Here is a 21,967-nt window from a genome sequence, read left to right as displayed (position 1 = left end):
TTGCCATCTTCTCTCCGCTATGGTGATCCACAAAACAGTCCACAGAAGCCTTCTCTGGGTCCCTTTCAATCCATCCTTTGCACTGTTATAAGGCTAATTGCCCTGACATTTAGCTTGAATCATATCAGCTTCCTGCTTAAAAATCTTTGAAACTTCCCAGTTGCCAACTGAACAAAGTCCCAAGACTGAATAAAGACAAACTATTTGTCATTCAGAGCCCTCCACAACCTGACTCCAATTAATGCCTTATCTCAGTATTCTCACATAGTAATGTATACTTTAACCAAATTTAACTAATTTCCATCCTTCAAAGAAGTCCCACATACTCTCCAGCCTCAGTACCTTTGCTGATGCTATTCCCTTTACCTGGAATGCCTCCCTACCTCTCTCAGCCACATATTGACCTACTTTTCCTGAGGCGCAATGTAAATGCCACCTTTTCCATGAACTTTCCTCGATTCCCCCAGTTGGAAGTGAGCTCTTACTTATTTGATCTCAAATACTCTTATTATACACACTTATTATATTCTAATTTGTATTCTATTTTTATAAATCAAGGATTATGGTCAGTGAATGTCCTCCAGGGCCTAACACAGTGTATTTATATACCCAATGCTTAACATGGTACCTGCCAAATAGTAAACATTTAATGTTTTGTTTCTTTCCTTCCTAGAAAATATTTTCTCCTCAGCTTTCTTTCCAATAATCCTAATAGCACCAGCCCATAGGGGCTATAGTCTATCTTTATGCTCACCAGATAGAAATCACAGGTAGAAGTAGAGAATAGATTATCTTTTTACTTTTTTCCAATTAATAAAAACCTGTCTTCTCTTTCTCCTACATTCCCCTGTATAATGAAAAGAAAAACAAAATCCTTGTAATATATACACAGTCAAGCAAAATAAATTCTCACATTGGTCATGTCCAAAAAAATATATCTCATTCAGCATCCTGAATCCATCAGCTCTGACAGGAAGTGTGTAGTGTGCTTCATCCTGATTGGTCACTACACTGATCAGAGTTCTTAAGTCTTTCAAAGCTGTTTGTTTTAACAATGCTGCTATTATTACAGAAATTATTCTCCTGGTCCTGCTCATTTCACTCTGCATCATTTCATTCAAGTCTTCTCAGGTCTCTCTGAAACTCTTCCCTTCATCATTTCTTAAAGCACAGTAATATACTATTTCATTTATATACCATAATCTGGCCAGGCATTCTCTGCCTCTACAAAAATCACTGCTATAAATATTTTTGTACATATGAGTCCTTTCCTCTTTCTTTGATCTCATCAAGATACATAACGCTAGTTATGATATCACTGGGTCAAAAGGTATGCACAGTTTAGTAACTTTTGGGGCACAGTTCCAAATTGCTCTGAAGAACAGCTGGCCCAATTCACAGCTTCACCAACAGTATATTAATGTCTGTTTTCCTGCAGTACCATCAATATTTGTTATTTTTCATTTTTGTCAACTTAATCAGGGAATGAGGTAGAACTTCAGAGTTGATTTCATTTGCATTTCTTCAATTTTTATTTATTTAGAGCATTTTTCATACTTCGATTTTTTCATATTTAGAGCAATTTTTCATTGATAGGTTGGATTTATTCCTGGTAAACTTTCTGCTTGAATCATACTTAGAAGCAAAGTAACTCTGGGTAAGTCACTTAAGCTGTTTACCTCAGGTTCCTCATCTGCAAAATAAAGGCACCTATCTCCCAGACTTGTAAAGATCAAATGAGGTAATATTTGTAAAGCACTTTGTAAACCTCAAAGTGCTAAAAAAAAATGCTGGCTATTGTTATTATATGTTTGATCCTTTCTTAATTGGAAAATGGCTTTTATTCTTATAAAATTGGATCAGTTCCTTATATATCTTGGAGTTGAGACTTTTATCAGAGAAATTTGCTTTCCTTCTAATTTTAGCTGCACTGATTTTATGTAAAACCTTTTTAACTTTATGCAATCAGAATTGTCCATTTTATCTTCTATGATCTTCTTTATACCTTGTTTGGACATGAGCTGTTCCCCTAGCCTAGGAGAATGATTAACTCCCATGGCAAATAGGAGAAAAGAACTAAGGAGGAGAGACTCTATTTTTTCCTACTTTATTTGCCTGTGCTCTGCCTCTGATCCTTACCCCTTGTCAGGTTTAAGTTTAGAAATAATGTAGACCTCATAAAAATAATTAATAAAAGTTTGGATCAATACGTTGCTTTGTATGCAGTAAGTAGTACAGTCATTATTACTGGTGGAGTTGTGAACTGATCCATCCATTCTGGAGAGCAATCTGGAACTATGCCCAAAGTAATTACATGTCCTTTGACCCAGCAATACCATTTCTAGGGTTGTATCCCAAAGAGATCATAGAAGCAGGAGGAAGACCCATATGTACAAAATATTTATAGCAGCTTTTTTTGTGGTGGCAAAGAATTGGAAATTAAGAGGATGCCCATCAATTGGGGAATGGCTAAACAAGTTATGGTATATAAATGTAATGAAATACTATTGCACCATAAGAAGCAAAGAGCAGATGGACTTCATATTTACCTGGAGAGGCTTATACGAACTGATGCTGAGTGAGAAGAGCAGAACCAGGAAAAATTTGTACACAATTACAGATACAACGTATGTGTGATGACCAACTTTGATAAACTGGACTCTTCTCAGAAATGCAGGGCTATAAGTAAACTCCAAAAAACTCATGATGAAGAGAGATGTCTACATTCAGAAAAAGAACTAGAAAGAACAGAGTTTGAATGCAGATTGAAGCAAATTACCTGCTCTCTTTCTTGTTTGGTTTTGTTTCCTTTTTCCCATTATTCATTCTGTCCAATACAATCCTTCTTTATAACCTGACCAATGTCTAATGTGAAAGTATCTGCAGATCCTATACCTGAATGTAAGTCGCCATGGGGAGGGGAGGGGAGGGAAGAAAATTTGAAAAAAAATTTGAAAGAACTGGGGAACTGAATTTTATAAACTAAAAGTAAATGAACAAATTAATAAAGACAAAAAATATGGTACGGGTATTGTCCCACTTTTGCCACTAAGGAACTGAAGATTTAGGGAGGTTCTGTGACTTGGCCAGGTTCATACAGTTAGCAGGGAAGCCTGGCCACCTGCCAAGTCTTGTTCTAAGTCCAGAACTTGGTCCATACCCACCACCCATGAATTTCCATATAACTCTTTGTTCTTCATACTTAAAGAATCATTCTTGTTCTTCATACTTGAATGAAAGAAATAAAAGGCAATATTGACTTTTAATCATTCTTCAGAAAAAAAGCTAATAATAGGATAGGTTTATCAAACCTTAATAACCTACTTACTTTGAGTAAATTAATAAGCATTAAGTGTCCACTAAAGGCTAGGCACTGTGCTAGGAATAAAAATGTAAAAACAAAATAGAGGAGTTTAAATTCTAATAAAGGAAGATAATACATATAAAAGAGTGGTTGCCAGGGAAAGGAGTTTGGATTCAAGGAGGCCAGGGAACCATGAAGGTAGCCAGAGGACAGTCAGTTGTCAACCCTTTTCAGAAGCAATGGTAAATAGTAGTATTAATCTGATTGTAGTTCTTAGAGCAAGAATTGGAAAGGGAGTGGGGAGAGGACTTGACTGGCCTTCCTAGGGAATGAATGGCAAGAAGGGGATGCACAGTCTGGGACCAGCTACCCATAGACGGTTAGGAGAGTTTATACTCACTCGTTCACTAATAAGGAAAGCGCAGCCCCAGGTTCGATTTCCAAAAGCCTAGAGGTTCAGCTCCTTCAGAAGAGAGGAGAATAGCTGCTGCTGCAGCTGCGGCATGGAAATGGCAAGGTACTTGCATAGGCCTTGGTTTCAAAGATTGTTTTCTAGAAGTTTATTTGTAAGTCAATCGTTGCACATTTTTCCATTGAAATTAATCAACAGATATTTATTGAGCACCTACTGTGTGCCAAGAACTGTGCTAAGCACCAAGGACACAAAGACGGAAGTAGAACAGTCTCTCCTTTGAAGGAGCTTAATGGAGGAGACAACATGCCTATGACGAATGTGCAAGGCACAGCACGTACAAATCAGTTATGGTCCCCTTGGAGGGGGAGGCACCTCTGTTTCTAATTGCCCTTGGGACTTTGGGCAAATCACTTTACCCTTCTGTGAAGTTTGGATTCAGTCAAACGGCCACACTTGAGGACTCCAAGTGGCTCAAGGTTGCAGGTTCCCCATCCCTGGACAAGATGATCAGCACTCTAACACCTTCCAGCTCTTAGTGAATGATCTATGAACCTCTTTCTAAGATCCTTCAGTCCTCATCACAGAATACTGGAATGAGATCCCAACATTATGAGGTTTACAAAGAACTTCCCTCATAACCCCATGAAATGTGTAGAACAAACATCTTTCCCAAACGTGGGAAGACTCCATTTTATAGATGAGGAAATTGAGTGTAGGTACAGCTAAAAGAGGGAACAGTGACAGAGTAAAGAGAGTTGTGGAGTGAAGGAGCAAAGCCTTCACTGGAATGCCAGCTCTACCACTTAATAGCTCCATGACTGTAGCAGCAAGCACCCCAAGCGTCCTCAGGGTTTGCAGCTACCACAGGTTCTTGGATCTGCTTTGTTAAAGGAAAGCAACTCAAAATGGGTTAACAAGCTTACTTTAATCAGTCAGACATATATCGTTTACCTTATTCAGGGGAAAAAGGTCAGCACCCCAACTTCAAAGTATACAGGCATAATTATCAAGACAGAAACATCAAGTAGACAGATTTCCAAACTGTCCAACCATTACATCCATACCCAGTCAACATCTGGGTTTCCACATTCTGGGTTTTTCAAAGCCGGGGGACTCTCAACAACGGCTTCCCAGAATGCAGATCAAATCACAGAACATTTCTCAAAGTGAGTCCCAAAAACAAAGCTACACATCAGGGCTTATATAGCCTTCTCCTGGCTCAGAGAATGTAACAACCTTATTGACTCACTGGCCAATCAAGAAGTATCTACTGAAAAACAAGCCTCCCTCCCCAGGCTTCTGGTGCACTTTAGCCTAGGGGCAGGGAAGATCTTTAAAATTTACATTCGCATTACAATGACCTGGTCTTCAAACTCCATTTCCTTATCTGGAAAATGAGATGGTGCTAGATCTGCAAGATTCTCTCCAAGATCTCTTAACATTCTGTTGTTACATGACACAAGCCTGATTTGATGAGTCATGCCTGTAATATGAGCTTTAATCATGACCCTGCCACCAGTTTTATAAAGGAGGGGTTGCCTTATTTTTCTGGCTGGTGCTACAAAAGCTAAATCTGAAATACCATCAGCTTGGCCTCTAAGAATAGAATGGGATAGGAAGAACTAGGATAAGGAAGATAATGGGTGGTCCCAGTTTCTTCAAAGACTCCCAATAAGTTTCAGAAAAGTTGAGAGAGAGAGAATGTATGTTGGGGAAAAGGGATATATCTTTCGGTCCTTCGCTATCCTATCCCTTCCAGCTTCTCTCTTCTTGTCTGTTTCCATAAATTCCAAAGGGTAGAAAAGATTTGTAATATCCAGAGAAAAACACCAGGACCCCTATTAAGCTTAATGCAGAGCTAGAATGTGACCTCACACAAGTTGGAGTACCCCAGGAAAGGTTACTTATAGACTATCCAGTCCAGTATAGGAGAATTATAACGTGGAGGCCATCCCAGAATCAATAGTGTCTGTCATGGTCTCCCTATTATGGTAGCTCTCACTCACCCAAATTCTAAAAATAACTTCCTCTCCTTAACCTACACCAGATGCACAGATCATCCCTAAGGAAAGGGGAGTGAAGCCCCTTCTGTCCACAAACCCTACTCTGTTTCCCACCCCCTGCTTTAACCTGCCAGTGACCTGAAGGAACTCTGGGCAGCTGCACATACCAACTTACTAGCTCAGTGATGGGGGACTCACGGGGGCAGCTCTGGCTTCAAGAGGCCAGTAAAGTGCAAACAGGTGCACACCCAGGCTTCTTTTGGTGCTTGGGAGAATTGAAACTGGCTGAGGCACTAGGGAGTCCAGCCAACACCCCACACCTGCAGCAGGGCCACTGTTCCCCATTCCTAACTGCGCAAACAAGGAATGGGAAACCCACATCCCTCCAGCAGGATTTTTCACAGCATATTCACACATTTTCTTAATATTAGGCAGAATTCCAGATCTATTCTTTGCCAAGTCAACAACATGGAAGAATGTCTCAGGGTTTTGATTGATATCGTGGCTCATTTATAGGCAAGGCCAAGTACAGTCCACATCTTAGAGCCTCTGTGGTGTTTAAGCCATGTTCTAACTTTAGGGTGATATCACTGGGGCTTCAGATCTTTTTGTATAGGACAAGAGTGCCATCTAGTGCCATAGCAAGAAGGAGAAGTCTGTATCACTCAAAATAGGAAGAAAAAAAACAGAATTATAGGATCTAGTGCCGAAAGAAGTTTTGGAGACCATCAAGTCCTACCATAGATAATTACTTGCCCCATGGTCACACAGCAAGTCAGTGGCAGAACCAGGACTAGAATTAAGATCTTCTGACTTTTGTTCCAGAATTGTTTCTACTAGTCAAGCTGTTTTCTTATTAAGTAGGAAGATTACGTATGTGCAGAGGATATACCATTTCAAAAGTCTTCAACTTCACGCTACTAAAACAGTACTTCTGGGGTATAAGCAGTGTGTCTATTGAACTTGTTCAATTCAGATCTAACTTTGTGACCTCAAGAAAGTGATTTCAGTTCACTGGACCTTTTTCTTCATCTGAAATATGAGGGGGTTGGGCTAAAGGATCTTTTATGTTCACTATAGCTCTAATATTCTGTGGGTCTATGTCCCTTGTTCAGCATGACATCTACAGTAATAATTATGATACTAGATTATATAATTTCATTATAGTTTGCAAAGAAATTTATATGCATTATCTCATCTGATCTTTGCAATAACTCTGTAAGCTAGGTATTCTTATTCTCATTTTGCTTAAGAGGAAATTGAGGTACACAGAGGTAAAATTCTGTGCCTAAGGTCCCCACAGCTATTATGTGGTAGAGCTTAGATTCAAACCCACATCTACTTCATCCAGATGTACTGATATTTTCATTATGCTGTGCTATCTCTGTACAAGGAATAAAACAAACTTCATGGCTTGACGGCATGTTTTTAAAATAAATACATTACTAGGTATCACGTTTCTAGTCTGTAGGACCTGGAGATGATAATTAGCAAAGAGGGGAGTGATGTTTTAGTGTATGGGTGGTTTGGAAATATAAATGGTTTTGATTAAGTAATTTCTTCCAATCAGATATAACAGGATTCTTTTAGATATATCCTGAGTTTCTAAATTCTTTAATGATTCCCAACATTCTTTGTTTTCTCACTTCCCTCTGTCAATGTTTGACCAGCAAGTTGGAGGGTAGAAGAGTTAGTAATCATGGTAAATGGACCTGATTCAGCCAATGCTACCTCTACATTAACCCCTATTTACAGCATATGTAACACACTAGCTATTCTCCCCTTCTACTCTCCTTGTGATTTGGGAGAAGGAATATATGACAAAGTAACAAAAAACAACCAGGCAAGGCCCAGAGATGCATCAAGACCCTCAAAAGGAAATACACAGATCATGAGTATAGGCAAGAAGATGTTTGTCTTTCTTTCTCGAAGAGGACCATAACAAAGGTGATGTCGTGACCTGCAAGTGCATTGAATTTAAGTGAGGAAGGGCTGTGTAAAGTCACCAAGTTTATTTTTACCTCCAGACAAAGTAAGCCATCTGGGTCCAGTGGCAAGATATAGATTAGAATGACTGGAGATGGCCCCAATTGTAGTGGGAGACCTTGGCCTTTTAAAGCTAAGGTCTTTCCCAGGTCTCAGTTTGTCTAAGACAATACCCATTCAGTGATTAAGGCTAGGTAAGAAATGAGTCAAAGAATGACCTCTTTTACCTAGTCAAAAAAGAAAAATCAGTCGGGGAGGGGTTTCCTTAGGGTTTCTAGCCAAAACAGCAACAATTGTTTTTTACACTCACTCTGCAGCCATCAGAGCCCAAACAGTGATCAAATGAGGCTTGGGCTAGGACCTATTGTTGACCAATCAAGGAGTACCAGAGTGATTTCAGTTTAAGTTACAGTCCTTAAAAGAAAATCTAGTCAGTAAAACCCAAGATATCTTGTGAGGTTTCAGCAATCAAAATTTATATTTCTTTGGGCAGAGCACCCACGGGTCCAGGTATGATTCCATATGTGGACAGAGGGAGAAGAGGGAAGGAGGGAAGGAAGTAGCTATGCTGCCCAACTGGAACTGGACAATTGGGTCCCCAGTGGGGCAGCTACTACTATTCAAGATTGTTATTTGTCCTTCATTCTAGAAAAGGACCATAACATCAGGAAGATGATGTCATGACTTGCAAGTGAATCGGATTTAAGTGAGGCAGGGCTGTGCAAAGTCACCAGCCTTCTCTCCTCTGGAGCCATCTGGGCCCAGTGGCCAAGGTACAGAAGATAAAAATGAAGAGAATTAGCATCAAGGCAAATAACAAACCTATAGAAGAAATATTCAATAAATTAAATGTTTGAGAATTAATTTTTTACCTTATCTTAATGTATTCATATATGTTTACTAAATATGATGTTCTTCCTAATTTCCATAAGACTGGCTTTTTGAATCAGAAATGTATTTTTTTTAGTTGATGAAGGACACTGACAGTAACATATGCTCAAATATGACTGGGTCACATATGGGAAACCAAGCTATACTTTCAAAGAAAAGAAATTGCTTTCTGCCACAAAAGCCCATGTCTTTAATATCACTCCCCCAGTGATGATACATGGCTGTAAATTATGGAATATCACAACCTCAGAAGAATAAAAAGTATGAGTAAACCCAGGAGATGACAGAAAGATGAATTGTGGTTGTAATCAGGCTATATAGCAGGTTATCAATGAAATGTAAGTGTGATGATATAAAAGGTAATAACAAGAATATGTGTGACTAGAAAAGGTTATAAGGTAGTCATGTAGCAAGAATAAGAGACAACAGGTGGATTACCAAAATGATAGGTTTGTTTTTGGAGACATTAAAAGAAATAGAAGGCTTTCAGTATGTCCTCTATAGAGTGGATCCTTTATAGAGAATTTATGAAAATATATGGATAAGAATTGATAAGTGATGGTATGTGTTGGTTATAATATGCACTGGTGGAAGGCTTATCTGCCTCAGTAAAATCACAGATTTATTAGTGTTAGTGTATCAGAATGTAAGAACTCAAAGCTATCCTGTTAATTAGATTCCCTTGTAGATCAATAAGATCTGTTCAAACAAAGTCATCCGGTTCTGGAGCAACTTAAAATGTAGAACCTTTCTGATATAAAGGATCAGCTTAAGAGTTACAGTTATGTTTGAAAACTCATGGATGCCCCACACCCCTTCCCACCCCCCACACCACCATAACACGACTATGGTTCTTCTGAATAGAGTTCTGTATCATGGAAAGAGCACAAGGTTGGGAGTTAAATCTGTTTTCAAGTCCCACTTCTGCTACCTTATATAATCTTAAGCAAATCACTTAAATTCTCTGGTACTTAGTTTCCTCATCTATAAAATAAAAAGGTTGGACTAGACAGATGGTCTCTAAGGACCCTTTTAGCTCTAAAATTCTATATTCCTATAAACTCTAATCCAAAACCAACCTAGACTTCCCAGAGCTGTTCTGCACCCAAATGGCTGCTTAACCTCACTTTCCACCCAAGGCTACCATTATTTAGAATTGAACCCCCAAGGCTGTCTTTAAGAGTTGAGATGAGAACATCATTCATCTTGAATTGTTTTTCCTGGGACTTTTTGCAACCAAAACCTTGTTCATATATCTAAGTCTTGGATATTAAAGTATCCAGGACCAGTCTGGGACCTAGAAAATAAGATTAAGAGCAGCTGGCTGAAAAGCCTATAGAGCTAAAGAAGGAGACAAAAAGCTGCCTCTGTGTGGGAGGAGGATGGAGGAGGGGGAAGTAAAAAGGGGACTGAGGCATGGAGATCTTTACTCTAAATTAGTGGTGACACTGACTCTAATATGATAACATGAAAAAAATTAAGTAAACAAGTTTAAGAAATTGGAAAGTAGTTAAGACTTTGCAAAAAAAAAGTGATAAAATGCAGTTGTCCTAATATTTGGACAATTTAAGTATATATCCTTCAGCAGGTCAGGAATGCCAGGGTGTTAAGGTAAATACTTCAACACAGACTGGATCATATAGAATTTCGTTTGAAAAGCCATGGACAAATGAGAGGTACCAGACTATTGAGAAAATAGGATACCAAACCTTTGAAAAGTAAGAAATGCGATCCAGGAAAATACCATCTGGGAAGCATAATCTAAATTCTTAGGTGAGCATTACAACAAATATTTAAAGAAAAATACTGTAATCAGGAACACAAAATGTACTTAATAAACAGAATTGTGTCTTTTCTCTAATAAATCAAGTTACTAGATAAAGGACATGTCTTTACAGCATTTCACAAAACCTTAACTGGCAAAATTAACTCATTGACTTGACTGAAAGATGGTCACATAGGTCTTTTTAAGGATGACAGCTACTGGTGATGATCGATAGCCTTATGTCATTGAGAAAAAGTTATCTGTGAGAAACTGCAATACTAGAGATAATTTAGGTCTTATCGAGCATCTTCATGAGCCTTTGAAAACAACAGTGATTAGTATGTTAATTAAAGCTACAAATGATACTCTATAGACTGAGCACCAGAAAAATAAAAGCCTGAGAACTGGAAAAATCTAGGCAAGAACCCAGTGATAATGCAAAACAACCAAAAACCAGTTCATCGATTAGAGAGAATGCAATTATGTTTGGAATAATAATCAGCAGTGAAACTCCCACCTTATATTGGTATTACTCTTTTTTCTGTTTTTCAAAGTATTTCCACATCTATTATTAGATTGTAAGCTCCTGTGCCTTACAATATAGTAAACAGTAAATAAACATCTGTTGCATTATTTTTCATTTGCTTGACAAGAGGCAAGACAAGTACAGCAGACATTCATCTCCCATTTAATAGACAAGGAACCTAAGACTCAAATGGTTAAATAACTTACCCAAGTTCACGCAAGAAGTTAATGGCCCAGCTTGGCACAGAATTCCCAGTCTGGTGTCTTCCATTACCATGTAGCCACTACTTGCAAAAGACAAACTAACAATATTTTTCTGGTTAAATTAATTAGAAATTATGATATTCTAATTAGTATAGCATTCTCAAGTGTTGGGGACTTGGTTTTTTTGCAGGTATCACTTGACATGTTGCAAGGGCAACAGTAGCCTTCACCAGACCCAAACCTACAAGAAGGAGAGTATCAATTTAATTAATTAGTTTGCTAGTGAGGGAGATATTTTCTTTGTCTGTATCAAGAAGCCCAAACCCACCAAATCTTGGATTTGAGAGGGCCAGGCAAGAAGAAAGCCTTCACCAGCCTAATTCTGAATTCTTGGGTATGATATAAGATGGATATGCTCCAAAATTACTAAAATAGGGAATCATTTCTGCTTTAGAGTACCCACTCCTTTTGGGTTCTCCCTCTCATTATTGTCTTGAACAAATAGGACAGGAAAACTATCTTTAGACATTTCCCCAAAAAGAAACCTCTTCCTTCTGCCCTTCCCACTTTACCCTTTGGCTAGGACCTTTTTTAAGGGGTCAAGGACCTATGTGAACTGGGAATAAAGAAACATAAGTCAGGAGTTTGTGCTTTTCTGTATCTAGCTGATACAAAGCTGTTAGTTTAGGGGGCTCCAAAATCCATCTGTACTGTAGACCTTGGCAGCACCAGCTTCTATAGGCCTTGTAGATACCTTGTATCTCTGCCCTAGGCATAGGTCTCAGTTTTCACAGGCTGCCCCAGTCAATGCAGACACAGGCTCTGGCAACTGGCACAATAGTGGCCACAAAGCAGCAGCTTGAAAACAGTAGCTGTATTCTGTAATCACCATAGCAACAAGTGATGGCTGTACTTTTCTCTCCCCTCTGTTTACTTTTGCGCAAAAGTTCTGGGAGGCAGCTATTAGAAGCACCTACCTGCTACAGAGGGGGTGGGGAAAGAAGAGAAAGAGACAGAGAGACAGAGACAGGAGGAAAGAAAGAGAGAGAGAGAGGTGATTTACCAAAGAGACCCAACATGGTGAGTGTCATCAGCCCTATAATTCGGGTTTGTACTCCACCAGTAATTATCAAACCTTTTACCCTTTAGATTAGTTCATTAGTATAAACAACCTCACAAACTTCATTCCCCATGGACTACATTATCACCCAGAACACATAGTAAAACTGGCCCTACATTAGATGAAGTGATAAAAACCTTTATCAGCCATTACACTTGGTTGAAATAATTCTAAAGGAGTGATATGACTATTTCCAAAGCTAGTCTGTCTGTTTACTAGATTCCTCTATCACTCTGCCAGAGTAATCTTTTCAGTGGAGAAATTTAATTATGCTATTCTTTTCCTCAAAAAGCCTTCAGTGTTTCCCATTATGTTCCAGATGAAGCCCTAACTCCATCCTATCTGCCCAGCCTTATCTCATGATAATCCTTGACAAGAATAGTGTGGTCTTGTCAAAGTAGACTTAATTGCCATCCCTGAAACTGATCCCATCATGTTCCATGTCTGTGCATTTCATGTTTTTGCCTATGCCCAAAATACAGAGCTCTAACTAGGGTGAGGTAATCAGAACTTTGCCTCCGAGTGTCAGCATTGAAGGGGGTATAATACATTCCTCCTTTTGGTGGTCAATAAACCACCATCCTCTGTAGGCCAACACCATGAGGCATATTTCCACTCCTTTGCCACCGTCCCCAGGGTCTTGTCATTAAAATTCTTCCAGGGCTCATCTTCCCACAAATTTCCCTTGGGGTGTGGTCAAACTATGTGAGGAACAGGTCACTGCCTCTCCAGATATTAATGTATCTATAGATCCAGAGATAGACTACCCTTTGTACCACTACCACTGTCCAACCTCACTATTTTTGCCCCACAGGAAAGAATTCTTAGTTACACCTCTGCTCACATACACTCAGCCCCCTCATTGCACATACCTCTGCCTGCTGAAATCCTTCAAGGACTACTTCCAGTCCCTTTTCTTCTATTAAGCTTTCCCTGATCCTCGTAGCTAGAAGTGATCCCCAGCTCTTCCTCAGATTTCTCCTAGCACTTTGTCTATAACTAGCCCTATACTGATCACATTCTATTTTGTATTGTATTTATTTGTACCTTTACTAGATCCTTTATGGTAGAAAATATATATTATTTACCTTTGTATTGCCCATGGTACCTAAGCACAGAGGTTAATACAAAATAGGTTCTTAATAAAGTTCATGAAAAACATCACTTTGTTTTCTCATCTGTAAAAATATCTGTAAAATATTAGGTTACCCAAAGAGATTGGCAACCAGAGCCCCCCTCTGACTGAATTAATCATTCATTCAGCAAATATTCATATGCCACTGTATACACAGCACTCTGTGAAGTACAATAAATCAAGCTGTCTAGGAACAAACAGGCTCAACAGTTTAACTGGTTTACTGTGAAATAATCAGCCATCTATTGTTTTTCCTCATTCTAGGTCAGTGCAGCTAAATGGCCAGCCTTTGATGATGGTAGACGATGGGACTCTGCCAGATCTGAAACCCCGACCCCTTCGGGCTGGCCGAACATTGGTTATCCCACCAGTAACCATGGGTTTTTATGTAGTCAAGAATGTCAATGCTCTGGCCTGCCGGTATCGATAGGCCTTTTTCACATTCCTGTGCCACTGATGGACCTGCTGGACCTGTTTTAATTCTTCAGACCTAACGGTATCCTTTTTTCATTGACAAATATCTTAAAGCAGACTAAAACAGACCCTGCTTCCAAGTCCTGCTAGACACAGCATAGGCCTTCTTTCCAAGAAGATCCTAAATTCAGAGGAGTGAAAACGCATGCATACATACATACATACATACATATAAAATACTTGCAAAAGACAGATACATAAATATATATGTATATATGTATGTATGGGTGGATGGATGGATGGATGGATGGATGGATCTGCACTCTAAAAATAAGCAGGCACTCACTCTCCTAGGGGAAATGCTACCAGATGCCTTCCTGTGGTTCTGGCAGCCCAGCTACCTGACAACAAAACCTCACACTTCTGTTGCTGCCCATCAGGAGGAGAGAAAAGAAAGGGGAAAAAGGACTTGCTGGAGCCCAAAGCTAATTCTAAGCACCTCACCTTTTGCTGTTGTCTGCTGCTGCTCTGGGTTTCTACGTACTGTTACCCTTCTTTAGGTGATAGGGTGAGGGGGTCACTTCAAGGCCTGGTGTATAAACTTTTTCCAGCTGATATCTATGTATATGTGTATGCATCTGTGACACTGAGATTACTTATTTGCTCAATTTCTGGGGTCCATACATTTAAAATGTAGACTTGTAGCTAAGCCCAAGTTTTGAAATACTGACCCCAAATCCAGTTCCTCCCAAGGTTGAATATTATTTGGACAACATATGTCAAGTAGAGAGCAATGAATCAGGTACTGTGGAGGATTATCAAGAAAGAAACAATATCCCTTCACCATTCCTTCCTGAAAGTAGCTCTTAATCCAGTGGGGAAATATGACTAATATTAAGTTCAGACAGGCAAGAACACAAATAATAAAAAACAAAATACACAGCACTAATATTAACTGATCAGAAAGAGATGAGCCCTGAGGAGGGTTCAGTCCAGTTCACCAACGTTTAATCAGTTCTAAGTGTATGGTACTGTCTGAGACACTAGGATATATGTATAAGAAATGATCCCAACCCTCCAGGAGTTTATAGGCTAGTAGGGCAAGTGACAAAGAGGCACAGATACTTAGAATGTTCTAAGTCCATAAAAAAGATGTAATCATGATACTGAAGAGGAAGAGATTTTTCCAGATTTGGGTGGGAAATGGGGAGTGTCAAGGAGATGGCATCTGAGTTGGGTCTTGAAGGGTGGGAAGGATCTCAGCAGAGTTGTTGAGTGGGGCTAAGCAAGGTGAGGTTAAGTAGAGAAAACTTCATGGAAGGAGTAAATCAGAATTATTTCAGAAGGTTAAAACTCAATCTGGTATTTTCTACCATCTTCCCACTTACTAGAATAGTAAACATTCAGATCTGCCTGTTGGTCCATATACAATGGCTAGATCCATTGAGTCTCAGCTCAGCTAACTTGGCCATGCAGACCAGACTTTAGGCAATGCTTTTAGGGAGAAGAAGAAGTTCTAGTAAACCATAGAAAAGAAAGGACACACTTATGGAAGGTGTAGAAAATGACAAGTACAAAGCCTCAGGGAGGAAGTTGGAAGGGTGAGCTGTTAAACAAGTTTGGTTGGATAAGGAATGAAAAGTATCAGCTAGAATATAGCAAATTGAGTATTATTTAGAGGAATTAGGAGCAAGTGGTCAGGGACCTTATAGCTCCATGATTAGGATTTCCATTTTACTTGAGAATTCATTGCCAGTGTAGGCTTTAGTGCAATCAAGTGACATGACTGAAATGGAAAATAATTTTTGCTGCTGTTTATAAAAGAAAATAGAAGGGGAAAAGCTGAAATGCTGGGTGACTAGCCAAAATGCTGTTGTAGCAGTGCTTGTTAGACATACTAGGTACCTGGACTAAATTTGTAACTAAGAGAACAGTGAGAAGGGACAGATCTGAGAAATAGAACAGAAGACCTAACATGACACACTGCCATTGATTATAGAGTAAAGCAAATGTTCTGATCCTAGAGAAACGTGTGGCAGTGATGCTTTCATTAGGATCTGAAGGTAGAGAATCACTTACGGGAGCCCAAAGAAACATATGAGCTCAGTTTTCTTATATGCTTTAGTTCTCAGTGTTAGTAGGATCTCACAGGATATGTCAACAAACAGCCAGAATTATGGAACTGGAGAGGGGTATGGAGTTAAAGCTGGAGACTGAAGATGGAAATTGAGACAATAAAGAAAGAAAGTAGAGCAGAGGTCACAACACTCCCTGATCATCCTTCACAATACCTTCTGTGCTATCTTAGAGTAGAACAAAGTCCTTCTATTTCAGGAAGGAAAAGAAAGCAACTAGCATATTAGGACAGTGAAAAGGAAAGGAAAAAAGAAATGAGCAGAAAGATGATGTAAGAAGCAAGAGGAAGAAATGCAACAACAATAATAATAATAACTCTTTGATAGAGAACTTTGAAGTTTAAGTTTACAAAATACTTTCTCCCTCTTCTCAACAACCTTGTAAGAAGTAGGTATCACCTGACTGATGTAGAAACTCAGCTAGCACATTCCACTGCTCACAGACAGTTTATGCAGGCAGCCAGAGAGCCAGTTTTGCTCTGTCTAGGAGGGCACTGAAAAAGTCATCAGAAAACTTCCGGGCCCTGATGATGAAGGAACCCCAAGAGAACAATCAGAAAGTCATGGCATCACCTCCACTGCCTCATTGACAGTGACAAGTTGGAAGGGACCTTCAAGATCAACTAGGCCAAGTTGAAACTGAGGCTCTAAGACCTAGAGGGATTTGCCCAAGAACGCACAGCTAATGACTGGCAGTGCTAATAGTTCTTCTCCAAAGCCGGTGTTCTTTCCACTCTATAGCAGAAACCTTTAAGAATCCCCTAAAACACTTCATTTATGTTAATGGACATGCAAATGGATCCCCCAGTTCATAGAAAACACCCATTCACTAAAGGTTAGGTTCTTGTTCAGTGAATCATGTAATCTGGTATGTATAAAATGCAAAAGGCAATGGAGTGTAAGCTAGAGTCAAAACAAAGGAGCCACTTTCTGCCTACTGCTTCTTTCCACACCTCCCTTCATAGAAATACTTCCAGAGCTAGATTATAGTACATTTTTAATACAAAGGATTACATGGCTTTCTGGATTTTTTCTTTGGGTGCCCCAAATGCTAGCATAATTCCTTGCTTCTTGGAGGATAAGGATAAAGATATTCAACTACCACTAAACAATGGGCATTTATTAAGCATTGTACTAGGTGCCAGGAATACAAACACAAATGTGAAAAGACCCTGCCTTCAAGAAGCTCACATTCTACTAGAGAAGAGAATGTTTATGTATGTACAATATACAGGTATATACAAAAGAGATAGAAGTTGATGGGGGTAGAGGTGGGGAGAGGACACTAGTAGCTGGGGAAGATCAGAAAAGGTCTCAGGTAAAATATGAAGCTTCACTTGAGTTCTTGAATTCAGTCTTGAAGGAAATTGTGCTGGTAAAGAGGGAATGCATCCCACTCCTTGGGGACAGCCATTACAAAGGCACTGAGAATGGAAATTAAGTGCTGTGTGTGAGCAAGAATAAGGAGGCTGGTTTGACTGGATTATATAGTATGTGCATTAAGGGGAGTCACGTATAATGTGTGTGTGTGACTAGAAAAGTGAATTGATGCCAGATTATGAAGGGCTTTACATGCCAAACAGAGGACATTTAACATTATCACACTATTTTCTATAAAGTGAACAGAATTTCAGAGTTAGAAGTCCAACCCAATTCCCAAGAAGAAAAAAAATCCCCACTACAACATACAAACAAGTGGTTATTCCAGGCTATGCTTGAAGACCCCCAGTGCAGATATCCAGCCTATTTCACTTTTGGATAGTTCTAATTATAAAAGTTTTTTCCTTACAATAAAACCAAATGTGTGCCCATATGAATCACCAGAAGTGGTCATCTGATTTGACATGTGTTTGAAAAAACATCAAAAAATGTAAAATTTATTATATTCTAATTTGGTAGAAATGAAACTTTCCTTGAACTTTGTCTAAGACATGTTAGCACCCAAAGTCCTAAAATCATTGTGTTTTTAAGGCAGTTGTAACAATAAAGCCACTCATGGCAAATACCACAAAACACATTTCCAGTATAACCTAGAGGGCAGAGATACATGGAAAGACTGTAATACAAAAGAGCTAGGCAACATGCTTGCCCAAGTCTGTTTCCATCAAAACAATTTACATAGAAGGCATAAAGGGGATAAATAACAATTAATTACTTTTAGCAAATTTAATAAATTGTCTTGAGGAAATATTTAACTGAGAAGATAAAAATGAATATTACAAAATTAGAACACTTTTGCAGAGCTGTTTCCTGTTCATTCTTCTTTTTCCTTTTCACTCTTAAATAGTATGGAGGGAATATGTCTGAGAACTGGTTCTCCATTTCTAGACATCAAGTCCAGCATTTGGATGCTCAGCTTTTCTTATTCATTTCAAATAAAAAACAAAAAGCACTACCGCTGTCCAGGATAAGAATTAGCTTGGACAGAATCAAAAAGAGCTGAAATACCAGAACTAAGATGTACATTAAAAATTATAACTATTATTCCCCCATTCCAATTTATTGTGGACCCTTGTTGCGCACGGTCTCAAGATCCCTAAACCCTACTGTGGGAATGAGATTGTTAGAGGATACAAGCCTCCAACCTGAATCCCAAAACTACATAAAAATTACTAGCTCTCCCTGTCATACTATGGAACAGCAGATCTCCTGGGAACTATGGGGTAGAGATTTTTTTTTAAATCAATTGGGGTTAAGTAACTTGCTCAAGGTTACACCAGTTATTTTGGCCAGTTATTTTGTGTGGGAGTTAAGTACCTGAGGCCGGAACTGGTCCCAGGTCTTCCAGTTCTGGGGCCGGCGCTCTTACTCACTGCACCACCTGGCCACCCCTATGGGGTAGAGATTTACCATTGATGACCTCTAAGATCCCTTCCAATTAATCAGTAAATATTTATTAAGCACCTACAGTGTGCCAGACACTATGCTTAGGGATACAAAAAGAGGCAAAGTGCCCTCAAGGAGCTCACAATCTAAGGGGGGGGGGATTATATATATAAAACAAGCTTTAAAGACAATAGGAAATAATTAACTGAAGGGAGGCACTGGAATTAAGAGGGGTTGGGAAAGGCTTCCTGTAGGAGATGGGATTTTAGTTAGGTCTTAAAGGAAGCCAGGAGGTCAGTAGGCAGAGCAGAGGAGGGAGAGTATTCCAAGGAAGAGCAGTTGGAATAACTGGAACCAAGAGATGGAATATCTTGTTTGTGGGAGGGTCAGGAGGCTGGTGTCACTGGATCGAAGAGTACATGTTGGGAAGTCAATTGTAATAAGACTGGAAAGGTAGGAGGGGTCTAGGGTATGAAGGGTTTGAACGGCAGCGCATTTTGTATTTGTTCCAGGAAGCAACAGAGCCATTGAGTTACTTTAGTAGGAGAGATGACGTCATTGGACCCACACTATAGGAAAATCATTTTGGTGGCTGAATGAGGATGGATGGAGCAGGGAGAGACTCGGGGCAGGCAGACCCACTAGCGCCTATTACAGTAGTCCAGAGGAGACATGATGAGGGCCTGCACTAGAGTTGTGGCAGTGTCAGAAGACGGAAGGGGGCATATTGGAGAGATGCTGCAAATTCTAAGAACTGGTATCTATAGGTTTGGGAACCTAGTCATTAGTATTTGCATTCACCTAGTGATCACCAAGGGTTATGTGTCAAATACATAAATAAAAGTGTAGGTATAATTAGGTTATGTCAATAGGCACCAAGAATCCATTTTGCTTGTGGTGAGACTACCCTTGGCTTCACCTTGAAAGTTTATTGATAGAAGAAGTAAACTCTTCAGTCTTTTATTAGAAAAGGGCAATTGTTTAATTTCTGAAGAGAGCAGAAAGGAAGGGGGAGAGTGGATGTACAGAAGGACCTTTCAGTTACTTGAAATGTCATTCAAAAGGCCCCCAAAGATAGAGCAAAAACAGAAACCCAGAATCAGGAGTATGTGCTTTTTGTGTAATAATAGCTTTTTTCAGCCTGCCCAAATCTCCATCTAGCACTTCAGTTCTCCTCCACTCCAACTTCACCACTGTCTAATACCTTCTTTAACAATCCTTTCCAAGCAATCATACTTTCTTTCAAATTCCACCAGCCCACCTCTGCGGGTGTTTATCCTCTGCCTTCCCCTCCCTAGTCTGTGTCCCTGCTAACCCTCCTCCTATAAGATGCATGCATGCTTTGTGGAATTGGCTTTTTTGTAGAGTCATTGGAGACCAGGATTTAAACCCTGGCCTACTAGTCATGTGACCCTGGGCAAGTCATCTAATGTCCCTGAACCTTAGTTACCTCATCTGCAAAATGGGGGTAATAATATTTGCACTACTTACCCCTCAGGGTTGTTATGAGGAAAGTACTTTGTAAAGTTGAAAAGCACCATATAAATGTGAGTTACTGTAAGAATTTGTTTGTAATTTCTGAGGCTGTCACAACTGTTTTTTTAATAGTAGAAGCATTCATATTAAGTGTTAAAAAAGAAAAAAGACTGGACTTGTTATGGGAGTCATTGAAGAAACTCTTGCTTTGAATAGAGTTGAGCAGAGGGTCTGATGCTATCCCTCCAATTTCAGGATTCCATGATTATTTTCCATGAAAAGTAGCTCTTAAATAAGGAATTGATCATTTTTTCTAAAACTCAAGAAGAAACAAGATGGCCATTTAGAATCACTACCTATGATTAATACCACCATTTATCAGCTCCCCCCTTACAAACAGTACAAAAACATCCTACTGTTAAGATTACTCTTAGATAGCTCTCTTCTAGCTCTGTCAATGAGCCTCCCTAATGAATAATAATAAATCGCTCTCATATAGCAAGGTTTACAAAGCCTTTTTTCCCCATAAGAATCCTGTGAGATGAGTAGTAAAGACATTACCATCCCCATTTTGCAGATGTAAGTGAACTTGGAGAAGTCAAATAACTTGACTATGGTCACACAGCTTGTGAGTGAGCCATGATGTTAACAGTATGAGCTTAACTTTTATGTCAGCATTCCTTCCACTATGCCACACTGCCTCAATAATTATGAACTCTCCAAAAGATTAATGTGTGTTTTTATGTTTTCATATAAATCACTAGCCTGAGATTTTATGACCAGTAAGGCTTTGTGAAGAACAAAAGTGCTCTTGGAGTCCAAATATCATCCCAGGGTCTGCTCTCCCCCAGTTCAGACGCTAGCAGATCACCCTTAGAACAGTCAGAGACTGAAGAGCACTTGAAGCTAGAGGCTTTCACTTTATCCACAACATACTTGTAAACACTACCTGATCTCGTCTTTCAGATGAAGTCAAGTACTGGCATTTCCTTGTCATGGAGGTTTATTCTGTATCTCACTGCTCCAAAATACAAAGCAGGGAATATGTTTCAAATATTGTGGCTGGGTCAGCAATGTCCCTTTTAAAACACGAAGGAAAAAAATGACCTTCCATTCAGTTCAGACCATTAAGCACCTACCATCTGTAAGGTTAACAACAGAAAGTTGTATGATTTGGAAAGAAAATAAAGTGGGCCCATCACATAGAGAGGGGGAGAATAAAAATAGCAGAACACCTCCATGCTCCGTTAGTATCTAAGTCTTATCGAGGAATCCTGAGAAAGCCCCCTTGCTCTCGGATGGGCCTCTTGTGGAGGTAGTACTGGAGGACCCCGACAGGAGACACTCAGAGTTACAGACACTAGTGGTTGTGGGCCACAGGTTTGGAAAGAGGGTAAACAAAGTAATAGCTCACTGACCAAAGGCTTAATGCCTTATAAAACTTCTCTGCCCAAAAGCCCCTAAGGGGGGGATGGATCAAATATCACTATAGTCATTTTATAGTTGAGGAAGCTAAGTCTCAGAGAGGTCAAGTGATTTACCCAAGGTCATACCAATGGTAACAGGCAGAGCTAAGACTCTGACCCAAGTATTGTGACTCCTGAGTCAGTCCTCTTTCTGTGATTCTCCCCTCAAGGAGTTTATACCGCAGAAAGGGAATTACACATAATTCAAATTAGAATACTGTCCATGCTTACAAGAATTCTGAAATGCCTGTGAAAGATTCTTACTGTCATAAATAGAGACATCTGCTCCTGTCTCCTCAGCT

At 39.5% G+C, this 21,967-nt stretch overlaps 1 protein-coding gene and 1 long non-coding RNA gene across 5 annotated transcripts in view; one reads left to right on the top strand and one right to left on the bottom strand.

Annotated features, from left to right (window-relative positions):
* HPSE2 (heparanase 2 (inactive)) overlaps window positions 1-18,286 on the top strand; it is a 730,895-nt gene extending 712,609 nt beyond the window's left edge. The window contains exon 12 of the mRNA XM_069067170.1: window positions 13,613-18,286. Within this exon, the coding sequence (XP_068923271.1) occupies window positions 13,613-13,778 (166 nt within the window). The 3' untranslated portion in view covers window positions 13,779-18,286. The remainder of the gene's footprint in view (window positions 1-13,612) is intronic.
* Window positions 1-21,967, bottom strand: part of LOC138145542 (uncharacterized) — a 196,365-nt gene that overhangs the window by 158,489 nt on the left and 15,909 nt on the right. The window contains exon 2 of one of the 4 annotated variants that reach the window (XR_011164247.1): window positions 11,097-11,191. The exons of the other annotated variants lie outside the window; for them this stretch is intronic. This is a non-coding gene — a long non-coding RNA (uncharacterized lncRNA). The remainder of the gene's footprint in view (window positions 1-11,096; window positions 11,192-21,967) is intronic. 4 annotated transcript variants of the gene reach the window in all.

The sequence above is a fragment of the Petaurus breviceps genome, unplaced genomic scaffold (assembly GCF_028583685.1).
Source record: "Petaurus breviceps papuanus isolate PSGF00001 unplaced genomic scaffold, PetGlider_PUasm1.0 90740, whole genome shotgun sequence".
In the NCBI taxonomy this organism is placed as follows: Eukaryota; Metazoa; Chordata; class Mammalia; order Diprotodontia; family Petauridae; genus Petaurus; species Petaurus breviceps.
The sequence above is the reverse complement of the archived record's forward strand: the minus strand, read 5'-3'. Positions and strand labels throughout refer to the sequence as shown.